General features: G+C 45.0%; 1 protein-coding gene across 1 annotated transcript in view; it reads left to right on the top strand.

Moving 5' to 3' along the window:
* Positions 1 to 8,535, top strand: part of LOC137157780 (solute carrier family 22 member 2-like) — a 28,610-nt gene extending 20,075 nt beyond the window's left edge. The window contains exons 9-11 of the mRNA XM_067555190.1: positions 57 to 169; positions 2,721 to 2,820; positions 7,410 to 8,535. Of these exons, the coding sequence (XP_067411291.1) occupies positions 57 to 169; positions 2,721 to 2,820; positions 7,410 to 7,476 (280 nt within the window). The 3' untranslated portion in view covers positions 7,477 to 8,535. The remainder of the gene's footprint in view (positions 1 to 56; positions 170 to 2,720; positions 2,821 to 7,409) is intronic.
* Positions 8,536 to 16,419: the final 7,884 nt, after the last annotated feature.

The following is a 16,419-nucleotide window of genomic DNA, read 5'->3' as shown; positions in this document are numbered from 1 at the left end:
ATCCTTTTTAAACAAATAGATAATGGGGGAACCTTTCATGTAAATATATTTTCTAGGAACCTAGGAGTACTTGTCTGCTCTTCCATGTGTGACATTGGTGGCATCATAACTCCATTCATTGTCTACAGACTGGCAGAGGTCTGGCATGAGCTGCCACTTGTAGTTTTTGGTAAGAGTGCTGTACTGTTCTTGTAGAGTGACTGCGTTTACCATATGCCGTGTTGTTGGTGGAGCCGTGTTGGTCTCAGGCTATTAAAGAGAAGAGGTGGGTGAGGTAATATCTTTTATTGGACCATCTTCTATTGGTGAGAGGAACAAGCTTTCAAGCTTACACTGAACTCGTCTTCAGGTCTGGGAAACATATTCAGTGTCACAACAATACAATCTGTTCAACTTTGTATATAGCAGTGACACTTTCAATTAATTTCCCAGACCTGAAGAAGAGCTCTGGGTAAGTTCAAAAGCCTCCCTCTCTTTCTCACCAACAAAACTTGTCCAATAAGATATTACCTCACCCACCTTGTCTCTGTATTTACCGTGTGCTAGATAAATTGTTCCCATGGTTAATTGCCCTCAGTATAAAAATTTTGTATCTTATTTCTAGTCTGAATTTGTCTGGCTTCAGCTTCCACCCTTTGTATCATGGCATTCTTTTGACTGCAAAAGAGCACGCTACCATCAGAAATCTTTTCTCCATGTAGGTGCTTACAGACCAAACTCTAGTCACCTCTTAACCTTTTCCATTAAGCTACATAAATTCAGCTCCTTTTAGTCTATCACAGTAGGGCAGATTTTTCCAGACCTCAAATCACTCACAGCTTTTTTGGGAACCCTCTCCAATTTATTAACATCCTTTTTAAAATGTGGACAGAAGTGGGCATGTCTCCAAGTGATTTACTCAAGGTAGGAAGTCCGTGGCAGAGTAGGGAATTGAATCTTGGTCCCCCGAGTCCCAGGTTAGTATCTTAACCATTCAACCATGCTTCCTTACCTCTTTGTCTCCTGGACTGTCCATAAGTACAGGCCAGTTGCTTCCATGAGTCCTGGGGTGAGGAAAACAGCCAACTCACCACATCCTGCTCTCCATAGCAGCTAGTGATGATTCTCCAAAGGACTCCAATGCCTAGATACAGCTAAGGAAAACATTATATTTCCCTAGCAACCAAGCAAAGATGTCTGAGGTGTATCCAGCCCATGGAACCTTTAACAGAGTGGGTGGTTTGAAGGATTTAGGATGGATGGTTGGGGGACGGAGGGAACAGATTGCCCAGGCAAAGGGATGGAGTTGAAGTGAAGTCTCCTCATTTGATGGTTGTGAAAGAGAACTTTCCTAGTAGACAATACTGTGTACAAGGAGATACACAATATGGAAAAAACATTATGGCTCATGACATTTACTGAGTTTTTCCGTTATGGCTCAGAAATGCCCTGAATCACTTAATTTTCTTTCACGGTGGGTTTGTGGCTGGGATTTTATTTGAGATTATTGCACTATGGTAGCTATACCAGCTAAATTAGGTTAGGCCTTCACCACTGGTCCATAAGGGGTCAGGCACCATTGGAGGATTGCTGTAGCAAAGTGCCAAAGCACACCTCCTCTGACAACAAGTAGGGAAAAGGCAGCTGGGCACAAGACCTTCCCCTCTCCAGGGGAATTCTCAGATGGCCAGGTTCAGGCATAATCTGGCTCCTGTGAGCCCAAGCCACATCTGAGATAACGGCCCCACCTCTGTTATCTCACCTCAGCAGGGCCTCCGTAAAAAGAGCGCTGCCTGCTGAAAAAATGGAACAACTTAGACAGAGGCCAGCAGCAGGCTGTTTTTCTTTAAGGCCTTCTGATTCATTCAGCAGAGGCAGCTTTGACACAAATTCATAATCATTGCTGCAAATTATTATTAAACCATGTAATGCTCACTACATATTTTGTATCAAATTTAACCACGGGCAGCGGATGAAGCTTCCCCTCGGGAAGGTTAGCTGCCCGCCCCGCCTCTTTTGCACCTGACCCCGCCCACATTCCACCCCAGGTCCCTCCCCCACTTCATGCATCCCCGGCTGAGGAGGGACGCGGCGGGAGCAAGCGGGTGAGGGGGAGGAGAGGAGGGACACAGGGAGCAGCGCAAGGAGGGGAGCAAGTGGGGGAGTAGAGGAAGAACTGGTGAGCAAGGATGGTGGGGCGAGCGGGGGAGCAGGAGCCAAACAGACGAGCAGTGGCATGGCAGGGGAGTAAAGGAGGGACGTGGCGAGGAGAGGAGGAGCAGGGAGGAGAAAAGGAACCTGCTAGTAGCAGCAGTGAGGACCTCTGGAGTCCGGACTCAGAGATTAGGGCTGGGGGCGGTAGTGGCCTGGCATGCTAGAGAGGAGCAGAGCAGCCGCCCAGCCAGGCAGGCAGCAACAGGTGGAGCCTGGAGGAGAATACTGCCTGCACTGAGCTTTTATATGTGCCATGCAGGTTCCCAGGTAGCAGAGGAGGTGATATCAACTACTCACTTCCCGGGTTCATCAGTGATCTCGCTGGGGAGTCCAACGGACCTGGGAAGCTGAGTAGCAGATACCGCCTCAGCCACCTTCCCAGCTGGGTGGGGAAGAGGCGGGGCCACCATGGCTCAGTATGTCCAGCGGTGCGGTGGTGGTGGTGGCGGCGGGAAGGCTTAGCCTTTCCTGGCCTTTGATACCTGCTGCCTATGAATTTAATTCTTTTGATTGATCTTTGTTCCAAGCTGTGATTGGCTTAATTGATGGCGGACTGGTGCTGCTCCTACCTGAGACCAAAGGAAAAACTTTGCCTGAGACCATAGAAGATGCTGAAAACATGCACAGGTACAATATCATGCACCCTAAAAGAAATGTGTCAAACCTTATTAACAAAGTCTGCCTAGGAACACCATTTTATTGTACATCTCTGGAAGAATCTGTTGTTGGTTTTCTTTGCAGCCATGGAAATGCAGCGGACTAAAGTCACAGTGCAATACCGGGAAAGACTATGCATAATTTTTCCACTGGGTTGGCAGGATAGCACATTTTAAATTATACCATTTTATTTAATTCAGGCTCCAAAATGTCATTGCTATCCGTAGACTTGTTTTAACAAAATGTGGAGAGTTTGGAATTCTTATTCCTTAGTCCAACAAATTTGTAACAGTTTGGCTAGTTTGTGTATCAAATGTAACAATTCATACCACACCTACATCAGGAATCACAGTGCTACAGTATTTCACAACTACAAAACATTGACACCCGGTTGTCCCCAGTATCCCGTTTATGGTTCAGATCATTTTGAGTTGCCATATCCCCTCCTCTCTACCAAGCATCTTGTTAGTTTTAGAATGTTCATTGCTGCAATGGCAAAGCACTCCAGCACTTCCTGCCTGCCAGGAACCCAAGAACAGCAAATAGAGGTCATGAGCCGGCCTTTGGCTAGCAGTCTCCGTCTCTCAGCCACACTGCATGAGCTAATCGAGCTGAATGCAAATATAGAGCTGAAAGGGAGTTTGTTTTACATGGACTTTGAAAAGCTGTGACCTTGAGGTTAGCTGCTGAATACAGTGACGTGTATTACATGCGGAGAGGCAGCAAACTTCGGGCTGTAGGTATGTGGAATGAAGTCGTCACTGTCACAGCAATAGCAACTGTCACAGATAGAAGAGAACAGTGATGAGCTACAAGTGACTTTTGAACTCATAGCTGAATTCAGTGCAGTGTCCCTGTAGTAGGAAAGGCCCTTGGCAGTGAGTTTTGGCTGCTGATTCACCTTTTCTATCACCATGTTAAAAGTTACATAAATAATGTAAAGGCATCATTCCCAGAAAAACAAAAAAAAACTTCGGCTATTGTAAGATACAATAGCTGTGTGCAGGGTTTACATCTCATTTTGTCCAGTGACAGGGAAAGCACGCTCAAATGGATGTCACAATTGTGCAAGGTAAGGTCAGGTTCTTGTTTGGCTTATTTAATTGCCCTTTTGCAGGGCAAGGAGTTTTGGGAAAACTGTCCCTGATTATATTTTATGTAACTGGGACATAGTCCTTCCAGTCAGCATATTAATGGATACCCATTTAAAATTTGCCATACTGTACTTGAGCAGGTTTACGTGTTTCCCATGTTTTCTATGCATGTGTGCAAGTAAAATAGTTGCTCAAATGCTCACGGACAACTTCCATTAAAAGAGACAAGCACGGCTGAAGCAAATGTGAGCAAATGCTTCTGGAAAATACTGTGTGGTATTCACTCAGCACACTCACTTGCTCACTCTCTCCCGTTAAACCCTATGGGCCAGTTTCGCAGCTGCTGTAAACCGGCATAGCTGCATTGACATAAGCTGAAAATATGGCACTACATACTTCAATTTAGACAAAGGTGTGGCTGATGGGGAAAGAAGAGAACAAGGAGCAAGACCAAGGAGGTGATGGTGAATTTGATCCTCCAAAAAGCCATTCTTGTATCATGATGATTAAATGGCAACATCAACACATCTCTGAAATAGGAAGCTGGGACTGGTAGCACTGCCTGTTATTAGGGTGCCTGACACCTTCCCCTTATAAGACCCTATTTTTAGTTGTTTATAACTTTGCCAAATTTTAACAGTTCAGTCTGAACTTTCCCATGCTGAGGATCTGCCTCAAGCTGAATTTTTGCGGGAAATGATCCAACCATTTCTGAGAATAAAGCTAAGGGAAAACACATTATTTTGCTCATGTTAAAAAAATTCTGGCAACCTTTTCTTTAAAAAGCTCTCTCACCCCCCATGCTTTGGAGCAATTTGGTAGGGGGTTGGCCTGCATGTCAGGGATTGGCCTTGTGCCATTCCTAGGGAAATCTGCCCAAATTTGGCCAAATTATAAATCTTTGAAAACCTGCAGTTTGCACCTGCTCTGTTGAGCCTTCTTTGATCATCTCAAGTAAATTCCCCAAAGATTTTGTTTGCACGGGGCATGCGCCAGCCTGGGGCCAAGCAAGACTTTCCCTGCGAGTGCAGGTCTGAGCTCTTGTGAACTGTGCCATGCCCAAGCACCTGAACTGAGAGTAAGGAGCCTGACTTTCAGTGACTTGCTGCCGCCACCCAGGCAGCGAGGGGTCAGGAAGCTGTCATTCAAATGCAGAGGGAACAAAAGCAGGGGCTGTAGCCTGGGACAAGGAAATCTAGCAGGGGAGACTGGCTGAGCAAGGAGACAGGGGCTGGAAGCCAGTGGGGGAGACAGACTAGAAGCCAGGTCTAGAGGGAGTGGGAGCCAGTAGATGGGTGGAAGACAGACTGACCAGGCAGAGTGACAGACTGAAAAACAGCAGGGCTGAGGGGAAGGTGGTGAGGAGAGAGACCTGATGAGGAACCAGAGGAAAACTGGGACTGGCTGGGCAAAGAGACTGGAAAAGGAATCAGGGGAAAGACATGGAGATTAGACAAGAGTAGGGAGATAGGGAGTGGCAGTCAGTGGGGATGGGGAATATGTGGGGGGCAACTGGAGGCCAGTGTGGGGTAGAGAGGCAGATTGGTTTAAAGTTGGGCAGGAAGACTGGGATGAGCTGGGCAAGGAGGGGAAGGCAGGAGAGGTGAAAGTAGGATTTACTGGGCACATAGACTGAAGTAGGATGAGAAGCCTGAAGAAGGTAAACTCTGATTAGCCAGGTGAGGAGAATGGAACTGGGGCAAGGAGTCAAAGCTGGAAAAAAGACAGGCCGGCCTGGGGCAGGTTGAAGCATATAAGGCTGAAGGGATCACACTGGGGGGAGGGCAGGGGAAGAGGGTGAATGGGCAGAGAAGACTGTGCCCTCCAGAGCCTAGAATGGAACCCAAGATTCTTTAGGGTAGGTCTGCACTGCGGCGGCAGCAGGGATCAATGCAGTGGCATCGATTGAGTGGGTCTGTGTAGACCTGCTCAGTCGATTGGAGAGCGCTCTCCCGTTGACTCTATTAGTCCACTTTCCCGAAAGATGGAAGGCAGCATCAACGAGAGGGCGTCTCCCATTGATACAGCACCATGAAGACACCACAGTATGTCAACGTAAGTACGTCAATGGGAGATTCATGAGCTATTTTATGTAGCTCACATATCTTCTTTCAACCGCCGCCCCCAGTATAGACCAGCCCTGAGTCTCACCAGCCTTCTGCTATCAGCCAATATCTGTGAAACTCACTGGCAAAGTATGTGAGTCATCACCCTGCAGTGCTTGTCCACATAAAGGATGACAATATATCTAAACAAAATAGTATGTGATCATGTAATTAAAGACAGTCTCATAATACATATGCACAAGGGACCAAATTAAGATTGCACAGGCAAACGTAATCCCAGAATTTCCTAACTTTTGAGTGGTGGGTTTTGCCACCTGAATCTTTTTTTACTGGGTTTGTGTGTGTATGAATAACATATCTATGTATTTGAAAACAAAGTTGGTAGTTTCTCAGTAGCTGGGGCATGCCCTTTCTAGCATATATATCTTTTCATACATTTTAAGATAAGAGGGGTCTTTTAGATCATCTAGTTTGAGATCCTGTGTAACACAGGCCATGGAATTGCATTCAATTACTTCTGTATTAATCCCAATAGGGTGTGTTTGGCTAAAGCATATCTTCCAGAAAAGCATCTAGTCCTGAAGACCTCAAAGGATGGACAGTCCAACACAACCTTTGGCAGCTTGTTCCAACATTAAACCACCCTCGCTGTTAAAAATTTGTGCCATATAATAGACTTAAAACAACAAAAAAAACTTTCTATTTACATACATTTTTGCTCAGACAAGAACTCCTCTAGATAAAAATCTATGGTTTATAAAACATCCCAGGGAATTATTTCTCTCAGAAACACAAAATACTGTTTAAATTAAACAAAGGTTTGTGGTAACACTGGCAAAATGGAGGAAAATCAAAAAGTAAACTCTATTGATAGCTCAGGCATTTGTCCTGCATGTCAGCCCTCAGTAGGTATTTCCTGCATTTTGTTGGCTTGTATCACAAATCACTCTTAATGCAGTTTTCTCCCCCAATTCATATTTAATTGAATACATCATGTACTCCAAAGGAGCCACAGCAGAGTGAGGAAAAAGGTATGCTAGGCTCATCGGGAAGTTTGAATACATTCTTTACAACTCAGTGCAAATTTACAATCCTTAAAATGAATAGCACTGGGTTGTTACTTATAACAAAGGCTAGTATTTTGCTATGAAATAGAGAATGCAAATGGGGCCTTAGAACAATCGGATTCCTTTGCAGGTTAGTTCCTCTGTCTGGGTCTGGAAAAAAATTAAGAGATTCATTTTTTTAATTGATTTGCCAACCACAAATTAGTTTTTCTTTTGATTTAATCAGAGCAGAAGATTACATCTTTTTACATGGTCATTCTTTTTATTCCTAGGGGTATCACCTATTCTTTTTCTTATTTCTCCCACTTGCCTTTTCTGTTTTGTTTCCACAGACAAAGAAAGCACAAAAAAGAAGTGATTTACCTGCATGTTCTAACAACAGAAATTGCATCTAATTAAGTTAAGAGCTGCTTCTCCCAGGATCTGCCTTTGATGACACATTAATAGACTGAAAACAGAGCATTTATAGGAGACAAACCATCTACAGTCATAATTCCTTTATTCCACTCTAACACTTGCTACACACCCTTGGGGCAGAAGGCCACAGGTTATCATCCACAGAGCTGAGTCTGTGAAACACATCAGTGACCACTGATATTAGCTGTAGCCCCAGTCCAGGAAGCAGTGTTTCCAGAAGCTTTTTGTAAGCCAACTATTACAAAAAGAAACAGCACTCCGAGTCCTGCATGGTATCTTTAAGGCTTTCTTGGATATAAATTCCACCAGGATCAACCATGCAGAGAATACAAAAATTGGAGGGTAAACAGGAATACACAGAGCCAAAATGTAGAGTGCAGAGAAGAGGTTGCAGTAAAATTGGCGAGTCATTACTGATTAATGTAAATGTATCTGGTTCAGGAAAGGAGACAGGCCACACAAACACCAAATGGGGATGGGTGGATGGTATCAAGAAGCAGCTGTCATTGCATTAAAGCACGTTCATGTTCACCCAGTCTTATTATGTTCCTAATATTACTTTTCCACATAGCCCAGCTCTATAGATACCACCCAGGAGCAATGAGATCAGGACTAGGAGGGAGGTGGGCCACAGAGGATCTCTAGCTTTCTGAAATGTCAAGAAGTTGGAGTGTCATGGCAGGAGAGCTGAGACTGAAGGATCCCCCAGAGGCCCTGGTACTATAAGGCCAAGCGTAGTTTCCCTACTGCACATGGTTCTGATCACATCCAACAGCTCGCATGTGATTTAATCTGTGGCTTTGTGTTTCCCATCTGACCATGCCCAACTCCAAGACATGGTTCAAGCCCAAAGGAAGGAACGTGTGGTGGCAAGGAACAGTCTGCTGATTCATCAGCAAAGAAAAAAAAATAAAAACAACGTGAGGGAATGTATTGTTCTTCAGGAAGAGAGCTATTACAAGAAATAGCTCATCAAGAAAGCTTGAGCAAGTAAGGCCCCCACCCAGCACATCTGTGTAAGATAGTAGAAGGATTTCAATCATCCCCTGTATTAAGAAATAGAAAGTTTAAATAAATGCAAGGAGAGTCTTTAGAAGCCATCTAACGTTTGTCCTGGAGACCTGGTGTATACATGCTGCTAGTGCTCACTAGGCCATGTCTACACTGCCGTCTATGTTGGCATAATTTATGTCACCCAAGGATGTGACTAAACCGAAGTATATAAATAAAAGACAGGAGAGCGCTCTCCCATTGGCATGAAGTATCTTCACCAGACGCACCGCAGCAGCGCGACTGTATCGGAACAGCTGCACCACTGCAGTATTGTACGTATAGACATGGCCTTAGTCGCATAATTGCCTCTAGACCTGACGATTCCGCCTTTTGTGACAAAGCATCCCTGTCTGCGTGGGAGATAATCTAAAAACAGTCTTTCATCTGTGCCACACCCACCAGTCAAACTCTGCTGCTCCTGCTACAATGAGTTCATACCCACAGCTGAGGTTACTACACAAATGCCTCCAGCACTTAGCTACAGGATAATCATTAACTGTCTGTAGCAGTTGCGTTCTTTGACTCATGGTAGGGGCTGGCCCCACAGGTGCACTCACACAACCTTAGAGCCATGCTACATTACGCCAGGATTTCACAGCCAGGTTTGATCTGTTTCCAGGATCTGCCTGCAGTGCAGCTCAGGGTCCAGCAACATGAAACAGAGGTGGGCAAGGTTTGCTTGCCTTCCCCTATGGATAAGTCTGTGCCGACATGGGCCATTACCTCGGGGCTGGGGCTCATCCAGAACATCCCAACTCGGCACTGAATTGAGTCTGAACTTCTCCCTTGCATTAGGGCGGGAAAGGGAATCCATGAGTCTGGAATTAGTTTATTTCCTGCTTCTAGAAGGGACCCAGGGAAGGCGCCTGGTGCTTTTTCCTTCCCCACGTCACCCACCACATCACAGGGCAACACGAAAACCTAGAGAATAGAGAGAATTTTTCTGCCTCCTCTTTTAGGAGGCGAACTGAGGCAGCCTGGCCTCTGCTACCCCCTAGTGGTAAGAGATGAACCAGAGAAGAACTTACAAGAGCGCTAGCACCTGAGGAGAGGATTGCAGAGATTCAAGCATCCTCCTCCTTGTTCTTGCACTCAGTGTCCCTGCAGGATTCTGATAGCAGGGGAAACAATGCTTGGATTTCAATCATTGCTTTCCTAGCACGGGTGAAGGGCTGTTTCAGCTCAGAATGTGCAGCATGAAGAGATTTACCCATTCAGATTCAAATGCTTCCTTGGCTGCATCTAGTTTTCAGTTAATCTAGCTGAACAGCCACAACAAAATGGGCTTGTAACTGGAGAATGGAAGAACTGAATGAGGCAGCATGCATTTATCCTGCTCTCTTCTTTGCCCTCTCTGTGCCTCTGACCTCCTACCATTTCCACATTCCTCCACCCACATTCACAATAGGTCTCTCCAGTATTATCCTTACTCTACATAACTTTCTTCTGCTGTTTATGGCCTTTGATTACCCCCTTTCCTTATCACATTCCAGGCCTATCTCGTAGCCCTTTGAACACACGCCTTTACAAATATTATGACACATGTTGGAGGCGAGAGCCTTAAAAGGATTATTAAACTCTTAATGCCTAGAGAAACAGCCTGATCAAGTGGCATTAGAAGAACAGTTATCAAACACTATCTGTTTGAAATTCCCTCATCCATAGAAGGTCATTTTTCCTTTTCCAATTCCTTTTCCTTGGTGAAATACATCCGGTGCCTTGTAAATAAATATAAACGAAGGGGCATGCAATACATGAAATAGTCACTCAGATATTTAAAACTACTTATATACAAAGGAATTGTCAGAGTGGGTCAGTGGTGATCCATCTAATCCAACATCTTCGCTCTGGCATTGGCTGGCACCAGATGTTACAGAGGAAAGTAGAAGAAACTCTGCTGCAGAATAACTGGCCCACAGAAGCAGTTTCCTCCCAACTCTGATTTACTAGAGGCTGCTTATGCCCTGAAGCATGAGGACTTATGTCCCTTTCAGACACTGTCCTGATGAAGTGGCTTTGACTAGATAGGGGCCTATGAAAAGGTCTTTTCAGTTCCATTAACTGCTGATCACCTGAAGACACCAGTTATTACAAGATGTCTTCCTGCTCACTTTAGCCAAAGGACTGGCTTACATACCATGACAGAGAGAGACAAGGTGCGTGAGGTAATATCTTTTATTGGACCAACTTCTGTTGGTGAGAGAGAAGCTTTTGAGCTTACACAGAGCTTTCTTCAAGTCTCACAGAGCTCTGTATAAGCTCAAAAGCTTGTCTCTCTCATCAGCAGAAGTTGGTCCAATAAAAGATATTATGTCATCCACCTTATCCATCTAATATCCTGGGACTGAGATGGCTACAACAACACTGCCTACCACGACATACACACTTCAATGTACTACACACTGCTGGCCAAGTTCTGCTCAAAGCTCCAGCGCAATCTGCATATCCACAACAGGATCCTAGTTCCCACTGTAAGTAAAGAAGAGGGAGTTGTAATTCTTGGTTTATTTAAGGGAGATTTTCAGATGCTTTAAGTCACATTCCAAAATGGCACAGAAGAAACCCACTGAATTCTTGGTGCAAGTGGTCAGTTTGTCACAATCAAACCTGGGCTGGAAAGGTTTGCTGTGTAACAGGAAAACAACGCTGCAGATAAAGCCACTTGCAACCAGGCTGGGGTTTTTTTTATTGTAAACATTCACAAATATTGACTTTCCATATTCTGAAGTGAGAGGTGTTATTTGGGTGGGTGCCAGCACAGAACCCAAGGAAACGCTTTTACCTTCACACTCATGAAATTGTCACTGGAAGTAAATATCCTTATAACTGATAGGTGACCCTCAAGAAGTTGGATATGCTGACCCTGCATCATGCAGCTTTTATTAAACTCTAGCTGTATTTACAGCCATCCAAAATGCAGGAAGGGATTTTTACATTTGGTCTTTGCAATCAATGATCTATTCAACTCAGCCTCAACTGTTCTCATTGCGTGTCTTTTCCATTTTGTTTGTTGCACACAGCTTTTCTGTGCATGCTCATTAGACAAATTAATAAACTAGAAAGCATCTGGCTTACAAGGTTTGTTAGGCTGTGGCATATTCTCTCATGGATGGACTCATAGCACACTTCAAAATTAACTGCGGCTCAGTGAATTCTAAACCAAGGACTAGCTCATTGCACTGCATGCCAACTCTTCTGGGATACAAACGTTACACCCCAAATTCCACTAGGCCCAAGAAGAGTTTAGCAGGAATCTTCAGGATCAGCTGCAAGCTCTTCTCACCTGAATTGCTATTATTGTTTCAGTGTGCTTGGCTCTCTGCAAGATTCAAAATGACAACCATCCCTGCCCCCAAAGGACTTGGACTCCAAGATAGAAACAGCGATGAGTGGGCACGCTAGAGAGGTGTCTGTATGGCTCATCACCAGTGACAATCAGTCTTCCGGAGAAGGTGGTTGCTGTACAAATGGAATGAGAAGGGGACACTATAAATAAGGAGTGACCAAGAGGGAGAAGAGAATGGGAAAACGAAATGAATGGGGCTTCCAAAAGGATGCGGTGAGAGAAGAGACCAGAAATCTAAACCAGACTGGAGTTGCGTGGGGGCCTTGGATAATGGTTAGTCTGATTTTAGGATGGATCACTGGACTACACAGAAATTGTTTTTAGTCAGGGTAAACAAAGACCACGCAGACAATAACTGTACTTCTCTCCTAGTACTCCCCTTAACCTTTCAAGCCATATTTGATACATTTGATCAAGTTATCCTGCTGAACTGTCTCAGGCTCTGTGGTAGAATATGGCATCCTATTTGGCTCAGCTTTAATTTGCCATGCACGTCATTTTATCCAATCACTCTGTTGGTCTGTGGTTAGTCAGCCTCCATCCATGTTTTGCCATAGGGCTCCATCCTGAACTTCATCATTCTAATGCTATACAAATGTGCCTAATAGCTTCCCTACTCCCCTTCAGTAGAACAGGTATTTCTGTGTTTAGCAACATGTCTGAGACCTAGGCTTGAGTAACTCAGAACTATAATCAACGTGACATTGACAGCTGTGACTGTCACATGCACTTAAATTCTCCTGAGTGACAGTTGACTCTCTCTCCCAGAAGTCAGCTATTGTCAGATCAGATTTGGAATTATTCTTCATGCATCTCCCAGAATTCTTTTTTCTGCATTTCTAAAACATTGCTAAGTTTAGACCTCTGCTTCCTTGAGTAGATTGCTCATTTGACACATTTCTAAATGCAAGGGTAGACGCCAAAGCTTGATTCTTGTTTATAGTCAAGCCCCTTTACACTGCTCTGGCATACACTCCTTTAAGTCACCTTCACACTACTACAGTGGTTTAAAAGCATAAATGAGAAACCTGAGTGCTTTCCTCTAGCTTTTGTTGATTCAATGTCCATGAAATACAAGGCAAAACTGCTCACTCTATACAAGTTATAGCACACACCGTCCCAGGTTGAAAATAGTTTGTATTGGCTGCCAGTTGAATTTCTGGACTTTGTTTTTTATGTATAAAGGAAAGCTAAAGCTTGAACAGGACATGATGGGAGTTATAATGCATTTGTATTGTACAGAGAGGGGCAGGAAGTGTTGCCATTGGCCCAAAACACAAAGTAAGAAAAATAAACCATACATACATTTGTAGTGACATAGAAAACAACTGCTTGAAAACAAAGCATGACCAATTCATTCCTCAAAAGGACAAAGCATTTAGGAAAAAAAGTTACCCCAGTGAAAGGCCTAGGCACACACTTCCTGACGTAAGCTTAACCTCTCCATCTATAGCTCAGGGAGGTGCTGTTTATTCCCATCTCTGAGTTGGGAACCTGCTGTCTCCATCTCTGTCAATCTGAGTGTCAGTTTCTGTCTGCTGACAACTTACTCCCCACTCCTTCTTTCTGAGGCCAGCCTTTATTAGGTTTAGGATTTTCTTTGATCTTTGGCCCGGACTTGGAAAATTAACTGTTCTAGCCTGGCTGAAGCCAGGTGAGGGTATTCCCCAATAAACTGTTTCCCCATCATTTCCTTCAGAACTCTCATTGTGCTTCATTTCCTGTGGCTTTGATTCAACTCCTGGCTGTTAAGCAGAATATCAGATATCCTGAGGGGCATGTGATATTTCTAGACAGTAATATTCATAACTTCCACATTCTCTACACAAGTCTTCTCCCACAGTGGCCTGTGTACCACGGCTGTTCTGCTGAGTACCTGCTTATGGTCCATGGAGAGCTGGCTAGTCACAGGATGGTGGTTCCTCCTTATTTCCAGCTAACAAATGGGATTAAAAAAACAGCTAAAAGTACATATAGATTTCCTGGCCCTGCTGAAGTCAATGGGCTTTTTACCTGAATTTCCCCTGGGATCTCTTAACTTTTCCATGTGAAAAATTGCTGGAGTTGCCAAAAAGATGTTAAAGGATTGCAAATGGGATATGAGATGGTGATGGCATGTCTAAGGGTGTCTAGAGCATGTCTAAGGGTAGTCTACACTGAAATATACACCTGCGCTCAGATTCAACTCAAGCCTAACCTCCCCCACATTCCATCCTCACATAAATCACACTAACCCAGGGCTTGGACCCAGAGTTCCAGGATCCTGTGGGGGTGGAGGTTCCAAAGGCCTAGTCAAGTGTTTGAGCCCTGTTGCTTTGCAGTGTGTAGATGCAGCCCCATTTGACTCGTGTCCTGGAAGTCCACCACGTTCTCATGGGCCAACTTCCCTAGTCCCCTCTATCCCAACAATCTCCAGTTGATTCAGCTGAAAATGGAAGCCAACCACTTTGGTGTGCAGCAGCAGCTCAGTGAGTCAACATTAACCCTTCCATTGCCTTCTGGTCACTGAGCTGCAAACACACCACCAGCGAGCCTTCTGTATTTGCAAGGGAGACCAATCAGAACAAGCCCTTTGCAACGCACGCTGCTTCACGGACACGGGAGCACAGCCTGATTTTGATGACTCTCTGGTGCGAGGTCAGTAGAACTCTAGACTTTAGCAAAAGTACCAGCAATGACCACCTGTACCAGCAGATAGCGAAAAAGCTGGCAGCTTTGCAAATTTTCTGGACCAGTGACCAGTGCATGGAGTGGATGAAGCAGCTCAAGAGCGAGTACCAGAAGAACAGGGATCAGAATCGCACCTTAGGCAACTTGCCAATCTCATGCCTGTTTTAAGAGGAGTTTGACTAGGTGCTGGGCACTGCATCCAGCCCGGAGCTAACCATGGTGCATGATCACCTGGTCCACAGGGATGGTGTGCTGCTGGCCCCTGAACCCAGCATGGAAACTGATGGGATCCAGCAGGCTCCGAGCAAGGACGATGAAGTGACTCGGTTTCTGAAACTGGTCCCAGAGCAGGCTGTGGGACAAAATCAACAGCAAATTCTGGACCCATATTCGGAAGAGCTGTTTGATTCCCCTCCACCCTGTCCCCTATGGAACACCCCCCTAGCAAGCCTATGGCCAACCTAGAGGAGATGGAAGCCAGAAAGTTTCTGGCTCCAATTTAGGGTTTATTACTATGGTAATGGTAGGGATTTCCGCTCCAAGAACCAATGCAAGTAATGAAAAGTCCTGGCTAACAGTGTGTATCTGCTAATGGTGGATTGTATCCCAGCAGTTTGATGTCCTCCAAACAACACCCACATGGAGTTCAAAAGGGCGGCTGGGAATTGCAAACAGTAAAGAACAGCTTTTAAAGTATTTTTCCTTGAAAGGTGCAGATTTTTGCTAGGACCATTTCTGATTTAAAAAATCCACCGCTTTACATTGCCACGCCTTTACGTATGCTGCTCTGTAACCACTCAGCAATCTATGGTGCTACCTGGAGACAGTGACCTCTAAGCATATTTGGGAAACTCTTCTATTTTCCAATCTAGTCCATTTCAGTTAGAGGTAGTCTGTGCAGCCTGCGGGTGACAAAATCATTTCTCCCAAGTATCACTTGGGTGTCAATTTTTGTCCGAAAGTGCGCCATGGGTGGGGTCAAGGAAGGCTGTGGAGTTCTGCATGTTTTCATGACACCCTCACATGATAAGCCATGAGTAAACTAATGCTGCATCCTCTTAACTGCCTCATGGATTTTGACCCAATCCTGGCTGCCAATAGCAGCCAACTTTTCCTGAAGCAGGAACTGCAGATGGGCAAATCACAATGCAGGGAAGGGCATATTTTCCAGGGCCATCTTGGTAGCTGACTAGCTACTCAGAGATGCTGGTTGGTCAGGATACGTTTGAATACTTCTGCTGCATATATTGCAGGTTTTCCACCAGCAGCTTGGAGTAACATCTCCTTCTGCCCACAGGGCACCACAAGAACAGTTATGTCCTCCGAAATGAGAAAGGCCTGAAATGACAGAGAAAGCCTTTTGTTGCAAGGCCACCTGCCGCCCCCACTCCAAACCTGTGCACTTACGCAATTTTTATAAAACAGAAAAGGCTTATAATCTTGAACTTACCACTGGCTCTGCACTTCTGTACCTGCAATTAACCAGGCGGTGTCCAGAGAGATTCTGAGCACTGAAGCACCCCTTTCACAACATATTTTGGTTCAGTTTTGAAATGTAACATTTGGAGTCCTTAAGATTCCGCAAGAATTAATTCTGTGCTCCTCCCCTGAGCTACTTTAGACAATACCCCTCTGTTTCTTGTCCTGTTTCAGGCCCCTCAACCTCCACTGGCTGCTGTATCTCCACAACTCGACCTCTGGTCCAACTTCTGTTCATGGACCGTTGCAAGCGGAAGCGTTGCCATGATGAAGTTATGGCCGAAGTTCCTCAGATGGCAGAGCAGTAGGTCCAATACCAGAAGCAGAGGGATACAAGATTGGAGCATGTTGGGAGACGATAGGAAAGGCTGAGGCTT

The sequence above is a fragment of the Emydura macquarii genome, unplaced genomic scaffold (genome assembly GCF_026122565.2).
Source record: "Emydura macquarii macquarii isolate MOO-44397 ecotype Brisbane River unplaced genomic scaffold, CSIRO-AGI_Emac_v2 contig_1559, whole genome shotgun sequence".
Lineage (NCBI taxonomy): Eukaryota > Metazoa > Chordata > Testudines > Chelidae > Emydura > Emydura macquarii.
This window is presented reverse-complemented; position numbering and strand designations above follow the sequence as displayed.